Below are 25,054 nucleotides of genomic sequence, written 5' to 3' on the forward strand. Positions count from 1 at the left end.
TAAGTTTCCATGTATTGATCTTATCTGCCAATCAAGAGACTCAGAGATTCAAAGCAGGCTCAGGTTTGTTGGTAGTGCAACACAGCATAGGGATAGTCGCCAATATAATCAGTTTACCGTCTACTGCCAAAAGAGCTGCAATGAACAGCACCAAAAGGATGTAAGTGTCTCTAAAGCCAGGCACCTACACCTTTTGCAAAAATGTTTAGAATGAATATACTGAGTAAGTTCTGAAATTGAAGGACTTAATATGAATTTATAACTGTGCTATCACTCTGCAGGGGAAATTCATTTCATTCAAGATGCCTTCAGAAGCTCAGTACATGATTAAATCTCCAGTTAAATCCCTCCAAGCAATATGGAAGTCAGGAGCTCTAGCTTTTTATATATTTTACACATTGCTCACCTCCCCAGTAATTCATTTACACAATTTTCAAATTGAAAATCTTGCTTTGATGAGAAGCTGTTGTGTCTGGCTTCCAAATGCTCCTGAGCCTTGTGTCTTCTAACCTAGAACTGTACCCCACTGTTCTTCCTGTCTTAGAGACCAGGTGTATACTCTAAGGTCACCTTTCCTGACAAACAATAGCTAGAATGAAGATCTAGTGTAAATCTAGACCACAGGCATTACGCAGTGTAAACATTCTAGTGTACTGTTTGCTGTATTGAAACAGTGGAAGCCTGTCTATTTAACTGGTCAAGAAACAGCCATACGCTCCACCTAAAGAGACACAAGTCTAAAGCTAAGTAGAAGGACCTAAGTCCTATTTAGCAACTGCTCTAAATATAACCTAAACTGATGAATATAAGCACAGTTTGCTGATATTTTGTATGCTTTGGTGTGGTTTTTTTTTCCTAGCCCTAATATTGTTTCATAGCTGGATTGTATACATACATTTCCTCTTCTCTTCTACTTAATTTATTATAAAGGTACTCTGAGGCTAAGAACCTGGCAGACCAAGTTCTGCCTGAAACTGATGTAAACCAATTTCACAGACCCCAGCTCATCCTTATGAAATTTAATAGTCCCTAACAGTAGAGTAGCTCCACTGCTGAGTTTGTGAGAATGGGCTCCTTTGAAGAGCTGGTAATGAACAAGTTTTAAGAGCTGGTTTCTATACTAGCCAAAAGACCCCCAACATGTTGCCTTAACCAGTGGAGAGAGAGCCTGAACATCAAGGAGTACCTGATATTTGTATTTTTGCATCTGAGACAACATAGCAAATGTGAGGCAGCATATAAGAAAATAGAAAAAACTTGATAGGAGTACAGAGATTTCCTTCGTAATACCTGACTTTCAACTGAGTTCCAAGGAAGACTGCTAATTGAATAGAAATATTTGTTTGAAATAAACCACTCTTTTACCTATATCTTAGCAACAGTATATTGTTACAACAGACAATTAGACATCTCCAGCTGTGACCTCCCAGCCAAGGGCACAGGGAGACTTGCTGAAGACCAGATCACCATAGAAACAAAGAGCACAGCATGAACACGGAGAAACAACTTCTGCCTTGCAGTAGATCTTGGACTGTTTTCTTACAAGGAAAGTGTTAGATGCCAAAGAGCTAACAGAAAACAGTACTAGCATGTATTTCAGGTTTGTTAATCTTTCCTACTTTTTATAATGTTCTCTGCCTCACTTCTGTCAGTATGCCTAATAACCTGGCAGCAGAGTGTAATTACCTGAAATTCTAATAGTTAATTCTAAATAATTACTTTGGTTTTTCTGTTAATAAAAGAAAGAATCTGCATCAGCAAAAAAACCTCCCTACATAGCTCTACTTATATCTGCAGAAAGTTCTTTTGCTAGTGTAAGCTGCACAGTTTTGTGAACTGGATTAACATAAACAACAAAATAACGTGAATGATTGAAAGGGCACCATACAATCTGGAAGCTTCTCTTGCCTCCCTCAACTTACTGCTGCATGTGTGTGTTACAAAATTGCTTCTATCTTTATCCACAGTGAACACAAAAGGCAATCAGCTTAGCAGAAGAAAATGCTCTTACAGTCTTTACCTGGGGTCAGCATGTCGCTGCAAGTGCTGTTTGACGTACCAGAGGAAGTGATGTTGAGGCAGGAATAGAGGAGCGCACAAAGCCAGGAGTTGCCAGCACTGTGAACATAAAACTGGACATCATTCTTGTTCTGTACTTCTTGCCTGTTGTCTTTCACAGAATACTGCAACCAAAATGTTGGATGGTGTCTAGCACTTTTGGGAGCAACCATTTTAGACATGTGGTTCAAAATGCTTCAAAGGGAAGTGATGGTCAGAGGACAGACTGTTCTTTTTAATTATTTTTTCCCTATTTGTAACTGCAGAACATAGCAAAGAATACACTGGTGAATTTTTATTTAAATTAGACCCATTATTGTTCAGCCAGATTTTATTTTCTCATTTGAATTGGGAATATTATAATCAAGTATGTACATTCATGCTGCAACTTACTGATTTACCCAATAATTATAGTGAAAAAATCAGATTTCATGATTAATAGTAGTATTAATGATTTGCATGCTGATGATTAATTAAAATAGAAAAAAAAATTAATAACATGTGACAATTACAGCTAGCCAACATGACCTATGAATTTTGATTCTGAATATGGTCCAAATAGATCATTTGCAACTGGTAAATTGTTAAATTCGAACTAAAATTTATTTTGCAAGTAGGTTACAATTGCTATGTTTTTCTTCACACATCAGTGCCGAGATTCTCTTTCCTCCAACACACCTTTAGCACAGTTTTATGAGAACAAGTCTCATGGCTGGTTATTAAATAAAAAGCATTTATAGAGTGGAAGTGACAAAAGGGAAACTGACCTGAATGATTGAGTGGTTCTGGGGTTGTCGGCAGCTGGTCTGTTTAACAAGCTGACAGTAAATTTCATTCTGCAGCTCAGTATGTGTCAAGCAGACCTGCAGTGCTGTCTGGGCGAGTGACACATGGTAATCAATAGAGGGTGCCTCCACAGGGACATTGATGAACAGCTGACAGGACTGTAAAAGAGTGGAAATTAGTCAACAGAATACAGCCATTCTCCTCTGGTACTTTCCAGACCAGGTTCTCCAGATGTATTACAATTAAATCTTCTAAATAACCTTAAGAGGAGGGAGGAGAATAAGCACTTCATTCCCATCCTTCTCTTTTAGTTGCGGCAACTAGAAAATTCATTCAACCTCCCCCAGCCTGAGGAGTTCACAAGTCAGCAAGAGACTTGAGGGGAAAGCGTGCTTCCTGTCTTCCATGCCTGTGCTTTACCTTGCTAAGATTGTCCAGTCTTACTGTTGATCTTACACTTACAGAATGCAAAAATCACATCTCCAATGGCTTCACCATTGATCTTACTGACACAACTGAGTTTGCTAGTAAATTGTTTGTTTCCTTCAATCCAACTATTAGAGAGGAAAGGGGAAGATACAGCTAACTTTGAAGTGTAAAGCCTATGGGGGATATTGCTTCTAAACCTAGGTTCCATACAAGTAAAAGTTAAACCTCCAGAGGATCAATGACACCTAATACCTAACGGTCCTATTATAACTAAATGACCCAGCAGGCTTGTCTAAATCAACCAATGGTGGCAGTAACTGTTGTGAGAAACAACAGGAGCAAATAATGTTGCTGTCAGAACGGAGCAAAATAATTGAAACCCATCAATGTCTGTTTAAATACCTTAAAAAGCTTCAGAGCTTCAGTCTGTAGAGCTTCTGAAGGCAGAGTGGTGAGGGATGTCTGCAACCCGTCTTTACTGTAGCACAACATAGGATGTTTCCACAGAGGACAATCTGAGGTAGCAGATGGGCAAAAAATGCTGGGTCAGAAAGAGCAGGTAACAGTGTCCATGTTGAAAAGGAGCCCTGATGAAATGGCAAAGCACCCAAGAAAGTAGTACTGAGATAGGCCACATTTATCTTTGGTGCCACTTCACTGACTTCAGCAAAGCCTGCCATGAACAGGGAGTCACCAGCAGTAATAGCCATCAGAAGTATTGCCATTTTCAATCCTGTTATGTCAGAGCTTCTCATCAGCTGGATTCTAGTGAGCTCTGCATTCAATCAAGAGACAAACTCTGCCAGAGCAGCTGCCTGTAATGGGGATCTTTGTTAGTGCAAGTCACTATTCAATAGTAAGCAAGGGTCACATACAGCTCTAGGAATATGAGTGTGCAGGAAAAGAGTATGAAGTACAAATGCATATGTTAATACACATTTAAGAACATGGTGCATAAACATATATGAATGAGAAAGTACCAAAGATAATGAGGAACAGATGAGCATGGATGCAGGTGTGAGGGCTTACATGTGCAGAGGAACAGATGTGTGTATGAGTATATTTAGAGAAGAGAGCATGTGTTTGTATGGTCAAGATTCCCAGGAACGGAAAATCAGCACTGACAATAACAGGAAAAATTAAAACCCCAGTTCTTTAATTTAATTTGAATTAATGTTACAGACATTTCAGATGCTTTGATACATCATGTGACAATGTGATGGACTTAATCTAGTTTCACTACAATACCTGAATCCTCTCTGGAGATGTTATTGTGGAACTATGAGAGGACACTAGATCACATGCTGGTTTACTGCAAATATTCTTTCACCTTTGGCTGGATTAAAACCGGGAATTAAAGTTACCTTTCCTTACGCTTTGCTACCATGGAAAAAAGAGTTTGTGGTTTCTACTTACTAGGGTCTCCCTCTGCATCCAATAGTTTTCCAATGAGTTGTTCATATGATGTGCCCACTGTGGCATTACTGCTACCAGCTGCTACAGTCAGATGATACAGCCAGGTATTCTAAGCATAAAGATGAAAACAATACGGGTCAATTCCTGTTTCCTATAAGGAGGTTCAGTCTGTACACCCCATTTGTTCACTGATACCAAAAAGTTTCTCTCTCCAAACAGACTGCCTTTTATACCTTCTCCTGTTTGGTGCGAATGAGTAAGTATGTGGGACTCTGGTCCTGTGGGTGAATCACCAACGTACAGTGAGATGAGAGAAGTCCTCCACCAGTGGCTTCATAGTCTTCATCAGAGTCACAGGAACGGTCTACTTCTTCCACTTTGGACTCACGCATAAGCAGATGTCCTAGGGGACACTGTAAGGAGGAAAAGCAGTTAGAAAAGTGCAGCTAATCTCCTGGACAGGAAACACTGGGAAAGAAAATCCAGGTCAAAATGTTAGCAGTGCTGTAAAATGTAAGGAATAAACTATAATTCAGTGTTTAACTAATGTAATTATATAATCTTGCATTTCTATAGGATCTCTTTCATCAACTAAAGTACTTATAAGCTATGTTACTATTTCTATTATTTTTCTTGGGAGACCATCTAGAGGTCAGAATGAGAATATGCAAATAAAGAGGTGGCCTTTCCCATAAGGTACTATTTTCTTCTCATTATATTTTGCAGGGTCTTTTCCTTGGGGAAAGGAATTACCTTGTCTTCATGATTTCGATAGTAATAAAAAGTTTTTCCAATCAGTGCACACCAGACCAGCTTAGAGTGACCATGCTTGACCTGTCAGGAGAACAAAGAAATACATGTTTTTAACATCAGCAGTGTTGCTGGAATGATTGTTTAGCATTTGAATTTTAATTCAACTTCCCCTTAAAACCTTGCATATATTATTTGTTCTATGCTAATATGAGCTCCTCTCAAAATATACAGGGCACCACTTCCAAAAGCAGATAATAATTTGATGGGAAATAAATGCTTATGGAAATGGATCTAAGATTTTGTGAAGTATTTTATCAATTCATCACAATCTGTCATGTCTGTATCCTGAAATACAATATTAAGAATGACCTTTTTGAGATTATAAAACCAAATAATTTCATCTCAGCAGGAAGTGACTTATCAACATGTAGTCTAGGGAACTGATTCCTATTGCAGATGAATCAGCTTCAGATGCAGGCTGTCTTTAGCCATCTTTAGATGCTGACCAGAATTACATTTAAAAATTCATAGTAACTTGCTATGCCATTGTACTTTGTTAGTACTAAAGTGCATGCAGTCCATTTTGATGGAAATAAATGCTAATCTATAACCATACAAGCCTGTTTCTTTGAAACTATCCTGTAACACCAAGTTGAGATCAATGAAATGTGACATTTAACAGGATTTCCTGATCATTCATTGTTTTTTTGTTTGTTTCTTTTTTTCCTGGGACATGCTGTGGGTTCTGTTGAAGAAAAGCACACATAACCTAGATATTTGATATTACTATTTGACAAAGTCAGTATCTCTCAGTAGCCTTGTTTGTCTCATTCCTTATCATTTATATTAGTTTTCCCGCCTCTGAAATATAGAAATCTACTACCATTCTCTTTCTTTCCCCACTTTTTTCCCCCAGTATTAAAATACTGATTTCTTACCGACATTTACTGTGCAAACCAAGAAGCTGGTATGCTGTCAATACTGAACTAAACTGAATAAATTAAGCAGTATTTTACCTTGGTGAGCCAACCTTTCACAGTGGGTTTAGCATCACCATGAGGAACACCAACAGGACTGGTCACTTGAACTCTGAGGATACTCTGTAGGACATGAATCCATTCCTCCAGGATATTGGGAGAGTCTGCTGTCAGGAAGTAGGTTCTCTTTTCTGTCATGAGCTGGAAGGAAAAGGAATGAGCCAGTGTAAATATGCACACCTACATAGCTTTTCTTCAGCTGCTGAGTTTCATTGTTCCATACAGATTTTTCTTCTTTTTTTTTTTTTTGGTGGTTCATGAGGCATTTTGGAAAGGGGATGAGAAAAAAGTGAAAGAAACCCAGAAGAATCAAATTCTCATGAGCTGTCCTGCTGTTTCTGTTGGATAGTGTGGCCTTGTCTCCTCTCTTATCTTTTCTTGTTTTTCAGTGCTGCTAATTTTTCATTTTAAAGGTGACTACATAAGTGGTTATTTTTTGCTGCCTTTGCTTTATATTGCATTCTGCCTTCAATGGCTTGTGACTCTGAGAGGAAAGATGCTATGTATTTAATAGTATTAAGCCTTAGCAACTTCAGTTCCATAAGGGCAGAAGGTAGATCACAGGTCAGAAAATGAAAAAAACTTTAATGCTACCTTTATAATGGAATCCTCTACAAAAATTACTTAAAACTGAACCCAGTGATGAGCTAACTTCTAATACTTCAGAAGTTGAATTCTAATAGGAATTCAAGACTTCAGATGCTTCTTCAGATCCTCCAGACATGTGCAAGGTCCTACACCTGGGTTGAAGCAATCCCAGGCACACGTATGGGTTGGGCAGAGAAGAGATTCAGAGCAGCCCTGCGGAGAAGGACTTGGGGGTGTTGGTCAATGAGAAAATGAACATGAGCCAGCTTCAGTGTGTGCTTGCAGCCCAGAAAGCCAACTGTATTCTGGGCTGCATCAGAAGAAGCGTGACCAGCAGGTCAAAGGAGGTGATCCTGCCCCTCTACTCTGCTCTTGTGAGACCTCACTTGGAGTATTGTGTGCAGTTCTGGTGCCCTCAACGTAAAAAGGACATGGAACTGTTGGAACAAGTCCAGAAGAGGGCCATGAGGATGATCAGGGGACTGAAGCACCTTCCATATGAAGACAGGCCAAGAAAATTGGGGCTGTTCAACCTGGAGAAGAGAAGGCTGCATGAAGACCTCATAGCAGCCTTCCAGTATCTGAAGAGGGCCTACAGGGATGCTGGGGATGGACTATTCATTAGGGACTGTAGTGACAGGACAAGGGGTAACGGGTTGAAACTTAAACAGCGGAGGCTTAGATTGGATATAAGGAATAAATTCTTTACTGTGAGGGTGGTGAGGTACTGGAATGGGTTGCCCAGTGAGGCTGTGAATGCTCCATCCCTGGCAGTGTTCAAGGCCAGGTTGGATGAAGCCTTGGGTGGCATGGTTTAGTGTGAGGTGTCCCTGCCCATGGCAGGGGGTTGGAACTCAATGATCTTAAGGTCCTTTCCAACCCTAACTATTCTATGATTCTATGACATGTAAAGTCAGGCTAGCAATCTTGTGAGAGGAATCATTCAGAAAGAGGAGATCCTAGGTGCTACCTTGTTTTATTTGTTACAAAAATCACTTTCTCCCACAAATTTCAAGCTCTCAGTCCTAAACGCAAAAAAGAAAAGTGGTATGGTGTAAAATAAAACAAAAATAAAGGTGAAATTCTTTCAATTTCAAAAAACTCTATTTGGGTGACATTTTAGCTCTTTCCCCATTATCTATTTAACTAACTGCCTGGCTTGTGCCAGGAAACACAGGGGTCAGATAGAAGTTGATATCAATTAATACTGGTATCAATTGGTACATGCAGTACCATCCAGCCTGAAATAAATGCTCTCTCATCCAGCCACTGAGTGAGTGGTTATCTGCAGGATGAAAAAGCAATACTTACCTGAAATGTTTGGGACCCTTCACCTCTGACAATTTGGCACGAGGAATTCAGCTCCATCTGCCCTTGTGGTTTGCGAATAACGTCACTCTGAGGAAAGAAAAGCAAACAACTTTTTCAAAACACATCAGATAGGTCGTAGAGTACTTAAATACAACATAATGTGCACGCTGGAGTCTGCATTAATGAGCTGGAAAGGACAGCTTTTGCCAAGTTGAATATGAGACAGTATGATCCTATTGCAATGATGAAGGAAAAGTTTTCTCAGTAGCAGCAGACAATATAATGAGGTAATGATGACAAGATCTATCTTATGAGGTCCAGACTGGACATCAGAGAAAAACCCAACAAAACAACCAAACCTTTGTCACTTGGAAGGCAATACAACACCAAACAGGTACCAAGAAAGTGGCTGAATTTCCACCTGTGGAAGTTTTCAAGATTCAGCTGGACAAAGCTACAGTTAGTTTGATCTACAGCTAGTGACAGTCCCTCCTCAATGCATCAGTCGGACTCGTCCCTCCCAACCAACAATCTAAATTCTGCATTTTTATGAAATTATTTTTTATATACGTTGGATTAAGCCTTGGGTGATATAGTTTAGTGTGAGGTGTCCCTGCCCATGGCAGGGGGTTGGAACTAGATGATCTTAAGGTCCTTTCCAAACTATTCTATGATTCTATGTATATATCATGTATGTGTAATTTGCTTGTGAATTCTAGTGGATAAACCTACTATCAGAAATAAAGATGCATTGTGCCCTAGGGTGTATTTTTGCCTTGTCAGAATATGACAGCTGAAAAAATAAAGAAGTTGAAAATAAGTCTTCTCAATATTCCTGACTTGTAAGCAAAGATGTGTACATACACAGAAATACTGTGTAATTTATGCAGGTATTGGAGGAAATTGCTGTGACCAGAAGAAAAAAGTATGGAAGGTGAATATCCCTAAATATAATTCTCTGTAATGTAGCTAAGTGCAGCCGAATAATAAAGGCCAACAAGAAATGCATTTTATTGAATATATAAATTTTGAATGCATAATGTTAGGATTTTTAAAATAATGTAACTTCATTTGAAACATTGTGAGTTATAAAGGTTATTTGAAATGGTCTGAATGTAAAAACATGTTCTATCAATATTGTTTCATTTATCAGTGTAAGACAGCATTTTGCATGAAAGTTTATTTTCAGTTTTATCCTTGTTTTCTAATACTTCCATGTCCATGTAAGAGGATGAAAATGAAATAATCCAGCTTTCTTCCCCCTGAAAGCTCTAGTTTTGCTCCAAGACCCCTATGCTATGTATCTGCACCCTCCTCACGTTGTAATGTACTTTTCATTTATTTTCATCTTAAACATGACTAAAGCTGGGCCATGGCATACCTTCTGCTTTTTATCATCAGTACAAAGTTAACTGGTAGGTACCAAGCTTCTGTCCTCCTGACCAACCTTCCATGTCCTGGAAACTGCCACTACAAGGACCTTCCTTGCCTAAGCAGAGACCCACAGTTGAACCTGTGGGTCAGACATAAAGCTCTCTGGCAGGACATTTTGGGTCCACTCTGCCAGTGGTACCAGCCTGGAACTGTTTCTGCAGTCAGCCTTCCCTGTGCCTCCACACAGGAGTAAATCTGACTCACCGGAGACTTGTAGTACATGATTTGCCTGTTTCTCAGAACAAACCATCTTCTCTTCCACATCTTCACCTGGCTGCCCATTTTCAGCAAGTAACCAGATTTCTCCATGGGTTCCTGGAGGGCAAACAGCAAAGGGCAGAGGATGTTATCTTGCATTACTCAAAATACAAATGAAAGAATGCTGAAATCAAGCTCAGACATTTGCTGCATGTCCATCCTTTTCTACTTTACTCTGCTTGATGGGAGTAGCAGCAATCCAAAGTGAATGTTCTCTGCTAAACATGAAAGAGTCCTAGAATATATGTGCAGCTGCAAATACCACATTGTGGTGTTTTAGAAAAGAGGATATCTAAAGATAATTTCATTGATTGTTTCAGGTACTGAAAACTTGTCTTCCTGCCATAACAGTGATCTTCCAAATAAAAATGAAGGCTGGCTCTAAGTCATTAGACTCTTGTTCCTTGTCTGCTTGTTCACTTAAATCAAGACTACAAAATTTAATGCTGCCCATGCTTGAGGTTGGTTTTTTTTAGACCAAAATATTCTATGCTTTCTCCTCTTTCATCTGAATTTTCAAACTTGTTTTGTCACAAAAGTGGAAGACCATCATTAAAGTTGAATATGACTACAGGAAACCAGTACAGGTCATCAGGAAAGAATACAGCCCTTGATGCTTACACTTTTATCTAACTACGTAACAGAAATTGCACCTTTTTCTGCAGCATCAGATAGTATGTTTTGATACCAGCTGGACTAACAGCCCAGTCTGTTAGAGCATCACTTTGCAGGAGATAATATATTGTAGCTATGCTTTTTCTTTTTCAAGAACAAGGCTCTGTTTGCATCCCTACACAGCTGTGAGGTAGCAAGACTTACAGTGCAGATTCCACCATCAGTGGAATAGGAAGATGTTCGCTGTAGCTTGTGTTCTGGCTCTGAATAGTCACCATCCAAGGAGTAGGCATCAGGAGGAATGGCATAATCACTTTCAGAGCTCAGTGAGGACACAGATACACCTGTTCAAAATTAAGGAAATAATGAGAATAATGGCTAGACAGAATACTGCACACTGAAAACCGAGTTCACCATTAAGGCGTTTTTGTTCATGAAGAACAAATCAGATCAGACTTTGGAAATTCAAATCCCAATAACCAAACTTCTGAGACCATTTTTTTCCTTAGGAAGACAAGTAGTGGGAGTGAGTTTTGGATACTGACAGTGTACAGAAATTTCTGCTGAATAAACAAAGAATATGTATTACACACTTACGCATATGTATGTGTACACATGTATCTATAAATCAACAGACTTGTTATCCCAAGCACAGACATGCCGTTTTCAGCTTGCAAACATCCACTATAAAGCATCATGCCCCTCTCATTCTAAGTAAATTCATTCTCAATGACCAACAATGAGGCTTTGCTTTCTGTGAATCTTCCACCACATGGCAGTGTGCAGATACATCACAGCCAATGCATCACAACAAAAGTTAAGACCAGATGAAATGGAATTCTATTTTACTGACTACCAATTGTATTGAAAATTCCATTCACGGATCCAGCTTAACCTTTCCTGCAGTCAGGAATGACTGGCCTAGCCAGGACCCAAATCACCTGATGCCACTCAAAGATAGGATATATTTGCTTACTGATCATGAAGTTATCAGTCAGGGACAGAGACAAAAAACATTTCCTTTAAGGTATCAGTACTAACTTGCTTACAAGGTCAAGTCACAGTAAAAGTACGGATGGCTTTACTAGATATGTGATGAATTTGGGAGATCAATCCTTCCCACAATCTGAGTTTACCAAGTGCTTGGATTAAAAACTATGAGCACTAAAAGCCCAGCTAAGAGGACAGGTTTCTACCGAGTAGCTGTTGATGCCTGCACACATTCTGGGAGAACTCCTTGTTAGCATCACCAAGGCTAAGCATTTGCCTGTCACTGATGATGCTCTTCAGAACATCCTGTCTTACCCGTGAGGACAGAGCTCTGCTCAGTTGCTGCTCAGTAGCAATACTCTGACTTTACCTCTCTTCACTGCTCGAGGGCTGCCCGGCACGCTAGCTCTCCTGTTCTCGGACCCAGCAGCAGAAGTCCTGAAGCTGGCATGGGAACCACAGTCATCATCAGAACCTGAAGACTCATCTAAGAAAGGCACATTGCTGATCTGCACAGCTTTCTGGAAAACAGAACTGTATGGTCAGTGTGTGAGGGAATAGTTTCCCCAGGACAATACTTGCTCAGTAAGGAGACCGAACAATCAGTACACACCCTTCATTTCACAATGCCTTGCCCACTACTGTCCAAGGGCTCCTAATTTCCTCCCATCCTAGTCTGAGAACTTCCAAACTGGACTCTCTAGTCTGATCTGTTTAGGTGTCCTGAGGTTACATCCTCTTGCTCTTCCACAAGCCCCGTGCTTCCCCATAAAGTCTCAAGAGCCCTCTTTCATTTCATTGTTTAGACTACACCCATTATCACCCCTAGCTTTTACTGCCTCACATTGCACACAGCAGCTTCCTGGACTAAAACTTGCTGCAGTGTTCTGTATTCCTAAATACATTTATCATCTGCTACTAATTCTTCATTATTTTGGTATCCAGAACTTCCTCACATTCTCTAATTTCCTTTCCCTCATTGCACAGCTTCATCCCATTCTTTCTCAAATCACTAGCAGCCTTGGACCATGGTTTTCACAACAGGAAAAGTGAGGTAACTCCTTACCCCTTTCAGCGTAGTGTAGACTGGCACTGTGACATTTCTGTAGATGAGACAGGTAAATGGCCCAGAAGCTGAACAAGAGAAACTGGAAACTGGGAAAATTCAGAGAGCAAGAGAGCAAATAATACAAGCTGGTGAAAAGGAGAAAGTTTTAATGAAGAGATACCTGCATGTGTGAAAAAATTTATGTAGCCTCTTGGAACATCAAATAATGGAGAACTGCCACCCTGGACAGTCAGATCAGATGTATCCTCATCCCTTCATTTCTTTATTGTGTCTATCTACAAAATCAAATTTAGCTTGAAAACAGGCAAGAAAATGAAGAAATCTGAACAGCCGGAAACTCAAGTCCCATACTGTCACTACAAACTCCCTCTAAGAATGGATCTTGTCTAGAACTTACAGCAGGTGGAAGTATCATTCACCATGGCCACTTCAGACAACCTCATGCCAGACTTGGCCACAGCATAGATTCGACTCTCCTAGAACAATACCATGAAGAGCAATGGTCAGACAAAAATATGATTCCTGCAGAAAGAAATGCTCATGTCACAGAATCATATTATAATCACACCTTTGGTCAGGAAGGAGGGACCCTCTAAGAAAGATTGCTCTATTCCACCGGATGATGTGTGAATGACATTAGTAAAAATATGCATCTGTGTGTGATTCCCTGAATCACAACAGGTTTGTCTTATAAATGCTACAGAGATTATATCCACATACTTAAACACCTACATGTAATTATCAATAAATTATTATATCACAGCTTGGAAAAGCTGTTTCTTTTCACTTTATTAAACAATGCATTAAAATGAACCAAGAAATCCCCAAAACCAGGACAATTTATTGAGTCACCACCTGAAAAGGATTCTTGTTCTCTGACAGTGGAATGAAAGAAATGCCTGGAGTAAACTTAATAAGCCTATGCCTCAGTTATAATATATGGAGCTTTCACTTTAAAGGATCTCTGAGTGCTTCACAAATAGATAAAAATTCCAAGGAGGGAACCCAAACCTGCAACTAAATGCAATGTTATGACCAAGACATCAACCAGTCTAAAATGGATAAAAATCAAAGCTAGGAATCCTCTTGCTGCTCCTTAAAGCATACTAGCAATCACCATCAGTTAACATACATAATACATATACATGAAAGTCTCTAAGACTGCAAGGTAAAGTACACCAAAAAAAGTACAATACAGAATTGGTATTTTCTGTATGTATATACATGGTGATTTAGAATGAAATATTACATGCCTTTCTTTTTTCCTGAGACACTTCTTATTCAGGGCACATAATATACATTTCTTACTGATTAAGCTATTTAATATGCTATTCATGCTTTAGAAATTGATATACTCAGATACATTAATTTGACTGTGGTCTGAAGACAAAAGAACAGATTTTTCACGTGGTGTTCCTGACTACAATACTGCACTACTTATAAATATTAATAAAACATTTTACAAAAACCCCCAGGAGGGACATTGATGGGTGTTCTCACATATGTTCTCTGAAGTACCCAATACCTTGGGAGTACCCATTTCAAGATGTCCAAGGTCCGACTTCTTGCTAATTTAGCATTGTATAACATTCTTTGTAATTAAAACTGAATATAGTTGCAGCAGAAAAGTTCATCACTTCTCTAATTAAATTTACTTGTCAAACTCAAGTTAGACATTTAGGAGTGTGTGTGGAGCTGAAGCCACCTGTGAAAAATTTATCTTAAAGGACTAGAAGAACCTTACACAGGAAATTTATATCAAAAAAGGAATAGTAGCCAATCTCTGAAATAGGAATGCTAGAATCTAATTTGTTCTAGTATTCACATCTTACTTTGACACTGAAACTATCTGGTCTAGTCCATTCACTTGCATTTATGATCCACTTGTCTTAAACACCTGACAACAGAACTACACATTAACTTTTGATAACCCATAAAGATAAACCACAATGCAGCACCTCCTGACTTTCATTTTTATTCCTGTGTATCATATTATTTTCTTTCACAGATTTCCCACCCTTTCCTCCCCCTTCTTTATAAAGAGGGGGGAAAAAAGAATTAAAAAAATAAATAAAACCCCACAAAAAACACAAAAAAAAACCCGCAAAAAAACCCCACAACTGTCAGTGGTACCAGCATGCCCCGTGATCTGGAACTATCAAACTAGGTGGGTCAGAAATATGACTGATGTCCACATGAAAGAATTGCTTGAGACCAAGAGCTGTTGTAGCGTAACTACTAGACATGACTCAAAGATAAGCAGCACTTCTCAGATTGTTGTCCTTGCATTTCTTACCCATGATGGGAATCTGTGCAGTGGTGGTGTGGGAGGTTTGCCTCCTGGGTCAAGTATGCCAGCCTCAGAATTCACAGCTTTTCTTTGCCCTGCAGATAAGTGGTTCATTTCCTCACCCAGTCCAGCTTCTTCCCTCACTGGGCCACGTTCTGTCTCCATTTTCTCCAGTACCCCATCATCATCATTATCAATGTCTGTCTCCTTCACTTGCCCATGGCAGGCTGGAGAGTTTATGATGGGCTGGAAGGTGCTGGCCTCTAAGCTCATTATGTGATTTAAAGAATTGGTCCCTGGCTGTGGCTGGCTGTAATGTCTTTTGGCTAGTTGGATACTATCTCTTGGAGGAGTTCGTACTTTTGGAAAGGTCATACTACTGCCAAGGTTGCATTCCCTCGCTGGACAGAGGGAATGTGCTGTAACAGCTGATGTTGACACAACCAGAGGTGGCTCAGCATTTTGGAGATGGCCCTCAAGCATGCTCATTATTTCTCCTGAGGAAGAGGAGTCCAGCCGGTGGGAGCGGAACCTGGCACTCAGATCATCAGGGAAGTGTGTGCTGTCCAAAGCCACTTGTTGCAAGGCGCTCACAGCACTACAGTTTCCTTCCAAAGATGACTGGTAAGTCAAAGCCTCAAGGATTCTTGTGGCCTCATCTGGAGAGCCCAGAAATGTGGGATCAGAGCACCCTAACCTGTGTTCAGAACGTACAGCTGTGAATACATCTTTTTCTGTGGAGAGATTCCAGCTTAATGGGTCTGGCATGAGTTTCAGCGTGCTCTGGGAAAGCAGAGATTTATCCTCCCCATCCCCAGTAAAGGTGTCATCAGTAAGGACTATATTTGCTGTAGAGAGGACATGTTTGCTATGTCCTGTCTGACACATCTGTCTGAAACCAGGTGTAAGGAGCACAGTTTTCTCGTCTATCTTTTCAGCAAGAGAGGTCTGTGATGCTCTGGACTTCAGAGGATTACAGCTCCAAAGAGACTCAAAGGGAGGAATGCTGGTCATATCTACAATAGAGAACACATGGTTAGGGCATTTAAATGTTTTACTGTCTAAAAGTACACTTGGTCATGTAAGTTGATCGTGTCAGTTGTATCTGAATAGCACCCAGGCCTGGTTAGGACTGTAAGAACGGAAAGGAGACGGCTGGGCAAAAGTAATTCATCAGTGGTACAAATAATAGTTTAGACAGAAGTTCTGGTCTAGGAGCTTCCTAAAATTTGACAGCAGAAGCTAGAAGGGTACACAGAGAGAAGGTCTACTTGCAAAAATTTCTACACTCTTTCATGAAACATCCACAGCCAACCAGGAGACAGGATGCCGGCCTATGCAAGATTTCAGTCTAACTCAATATAGCAGTTTTTACTCTCACCAACCCAGGATTATATCTCTTCTCTTATAATAGCCATGAGAAGAAAGTACATCTACCCACACCCTACTTTGTCAAAAATCATCTACGTGGCCAGAACATTACTTAGTGTGGCTTTTGACTCCAATAGACCTACAGTGATTTATGCCATCAAATACGCTGGCATGGCTCCTCCCATTCAAAGAAGCTGGATGAAGCTTCCAGCATACATATGGAGAACTTCTTAACCATCACCAAACAGTGAGGTTACTCTCTTTTCAAGAATTTCCCTAGAGTTTTTTGCTATCCTTTTGTGCTATGACTCAAGCACTGATTTTGTCAACAAGTTTTATAAGTTACTTACATGTTTTTGCTGTAAATACTTTTTATTTTTTAGTCTGTGCCTTCAGTTGCTATATTAGCAGATGACAAAAAAAAAAGATGGATCCTAGATTGTCTCCATGATTTTTGGTCTATTCAGAACCTACACTTCATAATTCTACTTTCTTCCTTTCTGTAATTACTAAATTTAAATACTACCTCAGTTCTACAGGTTCTGCTGAATAGCACCTATAGAGTATAAGAAAGTGCAGATAAAACTCTGACTGGCAGAGGATGTTACTTCACTTTATGATTTTGATTGACTCTGGCATTTATAAATTGCCTGACTGAAAAGAACCAAGCCACAAGATGCTTTGGAAATTGCACAGATGGGGCAAGTGTGACTCTACACAGCTATTGCTGATAATGCTGCCGGAATGTCAGACTCTACAGGCGTTGCTTAAACACTAATGGGATTTACAAGGAAGTAGAGACAAACTGAAGACACAAAGTAAAACAGGGAAGGACAAATAGCAGAATAAATCACTGCTGAATGCAGAGAGGATAAACCTGCTCTTGGAAACAGAGTTGAGAAAGTTAACCATGAGAGCCTGACTGTAGCATGTGAGCCACAAGGAACTGAATGTTAACAAAGCTATTCCTAACATACAGTGCTGACATACACAATCCTGGCACACATTTTCCCCTGCCTTGAGGTAAGTCATTAGTGTGGACTGAAAAGAGGCTATTCAATTTAAATATTATTGGTATTTTTGCAGCTTCCTAGATGGGACAGGCGATTAAGCAGAGGAAGCTGTTACTATTAGCATGGCAAGCAAGAAGAGATTTGTCTCTCTGCAGGGGCTTCTGAATTCAGCCTGGCACAGTGAGACTAGCAAGGGATAAGAGGAGAGAGCAGATCTGTTTACTGCCCAGAGTTGGGATCCAGGGAACACTTAATACCAGATTATTAACGCAGCTTACCAGCCATTCTTTTTTTGCAAACAGCCAGAGCCAGAGGGGATGAGGAAAAAGCCAGTCATAAAGTATTTTGCTGGAAACGTGATGGGATTTAGAAGGAATTTTGCCCTATTCCCTTGCTGTTGAGTGATAGGAATGCCAGAAAGACTTCTGCAGGAAAGAAATACCCCTTCCTGCATGACCAGTGAAGTTCTGGAAACTAGCTCATCTTACTGAGACCAAACCAAGTTAATTTAAAAAACAAACAACTCCTCCCAAAACTCAATCAAACAAAACAACACATCACCCTCCCCTCCCCCCACAAAAAAAGAACCCCCAAAATACATTAAAAGCCCCACAAACCAGGAAGGAAATGGTTAAGAGGATTTCTTCCTCAAAATGTGTTGCAATGAAAGGTGCTGATTTTAAGCCCTGGAGACCTAGATTCTCCATCTATTCACCAAGCAACAACCACAAACGCATAAGCACTGTACACAGCTTTCTCCAACCCAACCTAATAGCATGGAAGGACCCAGCTTCTAAAGGCAAGACCAGGCAGCTGCTGCCTCGGCCCATTCATTTCTCAGTTACTCAGCTCACATGCCAACAAAGGTTCTGTGGGGATGATGATAATCTGTATGCAGAGGTAAAGTGAAGTACCTCAGGGACTTCTACTGCTGAAGTGAATTGAGAGTTTTGCTATCTATTTCAAGAGCACTTCTAATTCACAAGCTCAGTGGCCTACTTTACCAGCAAAAGCAGACTCAGAAAAACAGGGACCTGTGTTAATTGCTGCTAAGAGGTAAGAGTTTAGGGCAGGTAAGCAATGATATTCCCATCTTAAAAATGGACCCACTAAGGAACAGAGCACTTCAACTACTTACTGTCACAAGTGCAAATTTCTGACAAAGTTAAGAATACAACCCACAAATGTTAATTTCCACTCTCATGGTGGTTACTAGGCTACAATGCCAGGTGAACACATTTACCTTGCAATGTATCCTGAAGGGCTTCAATTTGCTCTGTCAGCCTCTGATTACAGTTTCTCAGGTGGTAATTTTCTAGCTCAAGCTATGAAACAACAATAATAAAAATTGAAAAATAATGCAAAACTGTGTGTGTGTTCCACTATACAGATCTTCATCTTTATTACATTCAAGTGTCTTAACAGGAAAAGGAATAAAGGATGGGTGAGTCTACCAGTCATAGAATCACAGAATCATAGAATAATGGGGGCTGGAAAGCACCTTAAGATCACCAAGTTCCAATCCCCTTGCCATGGGCAGGGACACCTCACACTAAACCATGTCATCCAAGGCTCTGTCCAACCCAGCCTTGAACATCGCCATCTTAAAATCCCATTCAGCAGCTCCACTAGACAACCCACTTAAACTCTTTGCTGTGCTTTCTCAAACAGTCTTTGTATATACTACTAACACTTCTCAAATACATTTTTAAATTTATTTGCCTGCTGCTGTTTATCATTACCTCCTGTTCCAGAAATAACTGTCATGAAAGAGAATCAAAAAACTATTCCCCTGGAGGAGCATTTTTCACCCTCTCAGCCTGTATGTGGTAAAAGGAGATCCCCTGGATCCAGCGGACCAAAGAAAAAAGAAACAAACACCAAAACATTAAGGTTGCATTTACATTTGCAATTACTGCACAACTGATTCTTTCCAAATTTGCCTTACATCTTTGCTTGAAGGATCTCAGCGTACATTCTTAAATGCAGCAGTGGTACACCCAAAGAGGTTTTTCTCCTGACAAAATAAAAGTTGAAACTGCACCCATGGTGCTGTCTAGAGCAATCCATTTGCAACACAGAAGTGCAAAGTCTTTCAGTTGGCAGTGGTCCCCTTGTGCACGGTCTGCTCCTAAAATCAGGATCTGGTACGACCTTTGTTGTCAGCAAAGACACAGTGTGAATGTATAGTCTTGGATTCACAGCAGGTCACACCAAGTCAGCCCTTGTGTTTCCTCTTTTGTGCTGCATCAGTCAGTAAAGTAGCTGCACCTTAAGTTATCTCACATAGGAAAAGAGAAGCAGCACAGCAGCTTGGTGAATTATCTAGGCAGTCTAATGAGGTTACAAAGTCACATCATAATACAATTACTGCCCACAAAGACTGCTTCTTCCAACTCCAACAAATTCCCTTTCTGGCACAAACTAGGAAATCTACGGCTTTAACTTGGAACAAAAGACCAGACAGGCCTACTCCTAGTTGTAAACTATGTGTCTTTAAAACTGTGTGCTGACCTATTGCTATCTCTGTTTTTCTAGAGCATACTGAATTAGGCCCAGATAGACACAAAGGTCCATGAGATGCATGGGAGGGAGAGGTTAGACGTGAGAAAATGCTGCAAGTAAGAAAACAACGTTAGTGAGAGATGGCAAATTAAGGAAGAGCAAAGGATGTTTCTCTGTCACAGCTGTTTTGTCAGAAAGAAACAGAAACTACACCCAGAGAAAAAAAGGAGAGGCAGAGGAAAGCTAGGTGAAAGCTACCTGTGACCAGTAAATCTTCTTCAGAGACTGCTTTTGCACATTAGTGACTTTACTGTCATTTATAGTTTGCCCATAGCAGTAAATAGCCCTCAGTAAGAGGGACAACTACCCTAGTTCTGCAAGTGTGTAGGGCAAAACAAGCAGAAAGCCTCTGTGGCAGATTGGCTGTCCCCAAACTACTGTCCCACATAGAAGCCCACTGGCAGTGCAGCCACTGAACCTACCTACTCATTGGCAAACCTCACAGCAAGCTAAAGACTCACCTCTCCAAGCTTAAATGTTACCCATTCTTTGATCTTGGCAGCTTTCTCTTGAACAATTTTGGCTTCCTCAGTTCTCAATTGTTTCTGTGCCAAAAAAAGATTAGATATATCAGGAGCATACAACTGTTCTCAATAAGTTACTGCATCAGGAGTGACTTAAATATTGAAGCTTCCATTCCAGATGTAAGAATTAAGACTGTTACTTGGATACTATTACTTAGCTGGCCTCTGAAAAAAATGAATCTCTAAGTTGTCTTACATGGTTCCTGGAGTAAAATTCAGAGGATTGTTTAAAGAGTTTGTTGTAGAATAGCAAAATACAGCTCAGGTAATGATTGCCCACCTGCCACAGTTTCTTTTGAATACAGTCTGCAACTTTTCCTAAGTGTTTTAGGTACATTTGGAATGTTGCTGTTGAGTGTCTGTAGTGTTCCCTCAGCCTACACATACACACATGGTTGGCTGAAGTTATTAAGAAGGGTCTGTGAGTGATTTATAAAACACTGTGATAATCCCAAGCAAAATCCCAAGCAATCTCAAGCAAAAAGGATTCAATCACTGAAAGCACAGGTGTAGAGTGTAGAATTTAAAGGTGGGGGAGATGAAAACCAATATCGACAATGTATCGACAATGTACAGACAATGCACACACAGTATTCTCATTGAGAAATAAAAAAAAAAACAAACCAAAAACAAAAAACACCAAAAATAAAAATAGCGACTTAGAATTAAAAAAAGGTACAAAACTTGACCTTGAAACACTAACACCTGCTGGGAGGTTTTGAGATGGTGTAAGTGGTTGTGTGTTTACATATTCATGAAAACAGGTTCTAGTTCACACAAAAGTGTTATGGGAATACTCTTGGTTTGCACAATGAGTATTTCCCCCCACCCCCCGAGTATCTGCTTGGCCAATATTGCTACAACATAATTTTTGCAGCTGTGTTTTCTCAGCTGCATTGTCTTCCTTTTCTGGGAATTTCCTTTGAAAGATGCTGGATTGATACCTCAGCCACCTGAAGCCTTCTGTTCATCTGCTTTGTGGATTCATCATAAGCAATGTCATTAAAGGTCTGTCTACAAAATGGTTTAAACAACTACAAGGATAAATCAGTCCCAGGATGGAGGGAAGGAAGGCAGATATACTCTGTATGGCACATTCAACCCTAGTTTCTTTAATTCTTCTGATTAATTCTTCTTAATACCTTCTGATAGCAGTTCTGATAGCAGTTGAGAGTTTCCCTGCTAAAAATGTGATGTGAACAAGTTATCAGTAATTATGACAATAAAAATGTCACTGCTTCCACTCCACCTCCCAACTCTCCCACCTCCCGCATTTAAGCTTTCCAAACTGAGGAGTGTAAGTTGACTTAAAGAATACCATATAAATACACAACAGTCAGCAGGAAATTCTCCACATCTTCACAACTCTTAATCACCACATGCTATTCACCACAAATGTACATTTAAAAACACCTATTCAAATACGTTTGCTGACTTTAAAATAGATATTGACAACATTATGGATAGCAGTAACATTTTTAGTTGAGCATAATAAAATAAAAGTAATCAAATCTGATGCTTCAAAAGGAGGACTTACTTAGCTTTCATCCTTGAATATGTCTGTGTTCCTAATCATCAGGTACCAGCCTTTGCTGGAGTCAGAATATTAGCTGTGTCTACTATTAGAATATTAGATGTGCTTACTATGGTCTGACATAAACTGGAACATGTAATGTATGTATCATAGCCCGCGCAATATCCACCACATGGGTAATGCCTTTGAATCCCTAATGACCTGGACTTCTCTCAGATCAAAGACCAAAAGGTAAAAGGATTCATAATATTGCTATGCTACACAGTGAAGTACAATGCCAACATTTTATTTAGGGTCCTAAAGTAGAATAGTGACATGACAACAGCATTGTCACAGAGTTTAGCAAGCTCTGTCTCTAAGCAGAACCAATTCATTTGGGCACAGCATCTGTAGATGCAGTTATTGTGCTTTAAGGTCCTGAAGAAGTTAAGAGATTTGTGTCCCATGGTATTGCGTGGTCTAGACATGACCTCAGTGTTCCCTTCTTAACACTCGGAACTCCATAGCTCTCCCCATCCCACTGAAAACAAATAGGATGCCTACAAGGATCCTTACTGACTTTCCAGCACTGCCACCATCCTATCCCATTCTGAAACTAAACCAATGACCCCGATACACTGTTTCTTCTCTGAAATTTTCAAACTTCAGTTTTCATTTCCTATTTTGCCTCTTGTTCCTAAAATAAGATTTCTACAAGCAGAACATTTTCCACACTCGTGTTTGTTGATTTTAATCAAATCACACCTTGCATTTTTGGGTCAATCAGAATTTCTTCAAATTTGATTGCAAGAGCTGCTTCCATTGTAGCTTGTTCTAAACCCCTTCTTTCTCCTCCAAAATGCAGAAGCTTCATCTACATTCTGCCTGAGCAAGCTGCTCTGGGGAACTGACATGAAGCCTAGAGTACTACAGACTTGATGCAAGACCTCCACACTACACTTGGTCTGAGTAAGTTCAGACAGCTTACTAATCTATTTTGCCCTTGAAACGGGTGACAATTAGTGAAATGTAAAACGTACTCAAATAGCAAAGTACTTTTTGTGTATAATCTTAACAAGCTATTTCCATTTAAAAGTGATTCACTTAACAACATGCAAGAATGCCACATTCCTCAGACCACAGAGCAAGACCTTTACTAGAGCCAAAATACAAGCCCTGCTGTAGGTGTAGCTCCTTCTTTCCACTAATTGAGAATGGAAGGGACTAAGATTTATTCATACTGGAAACCAGCTGCTCTTTTATAGTGAGGACATCTGACAAGAGATGAACTGCACTAAAGGACTGCTTAAGACTGGGAAAAATCTCCTCCCAGAAAGTAGCATATATGGAGTCAGAGATGGGCTACATAATGATTTTGCAGAACAATCTATATGCTAGGAAGTCAGAGAAATACTGTGACCAGACTCCAGCACTACTCCAGTCAGAGTCTCAACACTGACTCAACACCAACATAAGGAAATTCTTTAAGGACACAGACCAACCTAATATAATGAAAAGGGCTACTGAGGCTGAATGCATGTTTTTGTCTAGAAAGAGCAAGGAATAAGAGAATCTTGCACTGAACAGGGCATAATTTTACAGCTGATCTGAAGGCAACTGAGAGGCTAATATGTAATGAAGACATAATCCATACCTTTGAGACATACATTACAGAGTCCCTCCAACTCATGAAAGCTACAGGTCTCCCTGTAGAAAGAAACTTTACCTGTTTTGCTAGCTGTGTCTCCAATCTGTTGATCTGATCTTCCTTTCCTTGCACTGTGCCCATCAGCTCCTGGTATTTCCTGTGCAAAGAGCTGTCTGATTCTCCGGTCTTCAAATTAGCTAGTTTTATATTCTGTTCCATAACTCTGACCTGTGATGACAATCAGAGGGAGATAAAAAAACACCAGAACAATGCAAATGAAAGAGCTACTTGTTTAGTGGTAAGATGCTAAGAGCATTTGTGGGTTTGATATTCTTGGAGTTGGGAAAGGAAGAAAAAGGAAACCCTTTAGGTCACAGTTTATAGTCATATTTGTGAAAAGAACATTGTCCATTCATAAGTAATGCTGAAGCACTAACATGCAAACTGAACCACGAACAGGTAACCACGTTGTGGATTGTGAAATATTTACATGCTATTAGTTAAATACAGGCACTATAGTCTACACAGACATATGTGCAAGGAACACTACATTTTCCTCCTTTGCAATACAGCAATCAGCTTTTTGCCACATTCATTACCGAGGTATACACCACAAAACCCCAGCCATTTGCCTCAGATCAAGATTTTTATAGCAAAGTATGCTACGGAGTGCCTTCCTCCTCCTTTTTCCAGCTTAGAAAATAATTTGGCAACTCCTGGCTTTCTGAGAGGCGTTTTCTCAAGACCTGCTATGGAGTTACCATGCCAGATTTTTTGGAAGCTTTGCCTGTCTTTGAGCTCTTACTACTGCCAATGCTTGTTCATCTCATCTGGAGAATCACCAGTGTAATGCTCCTTCATTGTAGACAAAGTTTCAGTGCACTAAAATCTAGCTGCTGCTAATGCTTTTTGGGTTTTTAGCAGATCTTGTAAAACCTCTGCTTTCTTCAAAACCTGTGTCTCTTGATATGTCAGTGTTTTATCATTACCTCATCCTATTGCAATGGATTATAAGACTTTGTTTCTACGGATTAATGGAATTCCATCAACTTAACTCAAAACTGCTAATTGCAGCATTTGATGATGGCAAAATATCTGGTTCCAAGAGATCCCAGAGAGACTAAACTAGTAAAGAAACCAACTCCAGATACCACTAATTTGGCATGAGTTTAGAACCAGGAAGTCAGAATGCAGGCAATGATCTGAACACTTCACAGTCTGTGCAAGAGTTACTCATGCTTTGTTGAGCAGCCTACACTTCATACTTGCAGAAGCTGTGTTTTGTCCTGCTGTCTGCCTGCATTAGGCAGAGAAGCAAACTGCCTCTTCCTCATACTGAACCAGAAAGGTAGGCGCCCAGTATCCAAGCCAGAAAACTAAGCCTGC

General features: G+C 40.0%; 1 protein-coding gene across 1 annotated transcript in view; it reads right to left on the minus strand.

The window, feature by feature from the left end:
• Positions 1 to 25,054, minus strand: part of PLEKHH1 (pleckstrin homology, MyTH4 and FERM domain containing H1) — a 46,064-nt gene that overhangs the window by 13,021 nt on the left and 7,989 nt on the right. The window contains exons 3-19 of the mRNA XM_031049062.2: positions 23,747 to 23,896; positions 20,445 to 20,528; positions 18,662 to 18,743; positions 15,041 to 16,050; positions 13,142 to 13,220; positions 12,742 to 12,830; positions 12,046 to 12,196; positions 10,890 to 11,029; positions 10,017 to 10,127; positions 8,379 to 8,465; positions 6,459 to 6,620; positions 5,443 to 5,523; positions 4,923 to 5,102; positions 4,690 to 4,798; positions 3,676 to 3,788; positions 2,826 to 3,002; positions 2,021 to 2,118 (exon numbers count right to left, since the gene is read on the minus strand). Coding sequence (XP_030904922.1) covers positions 2,021 to 2,118; positions 2,826 to 3,002; positions 3,676 to 3,788; positions 4,690 to 4,798; positions 4,923 to 5,102; positions 5,443 to 5,523; positions 6,459 to 6,620; positions 8,379 to 8,465; positions 10,017 to 10,127; positions 10,890 to 11,029; positions 12,046 to 12,196; positions 12,742 to 12,830; positions 13,142 to 13,220; positions 15,041 to 16,050; positions 18,662 to 18,743; positions 20,445 to 20,528; positions 23,747 to 23,896 — 2,903 coding nt within the window. The remainder of the gene's footprint in view (positions 1 to 2,020; positions 2,119 to 2,825; positions 3,003 to 3,675; positions 3,789 to 4,689; positions 4,799 to 4,922; positions 5,103 to 5,442; positions 5,524 to 6,458; positions 6,621 to 8,378; positions 8,466 to 10,016; positions 10,128 to 10,889; positions 11,030 to 12,045; positions 12,197 to 12,741; positions 12,831 to 13,141; positions 13,221 to 15,040; positions 16,051 to 18,661; positions 18,744 to 20,444; positions 20,529 to 23,746; positions 23,897 to 25,054) is intronic.

This window comes from Melopsittacus undulatus, chromosome 4 (genome assembly GCF_012275295.1).
Source record: "Melopsittacus undulatus isolate bMelUnd1 chromosome 4, bMelUnd1.mat.Z, whole genome shotgun sequence".
NCBI lineage: Eukaryota > Metazoa > Chordata > Aves > Psittaciformes > Psittaculidae > Melopsittacus > Melopsittacus undulatus.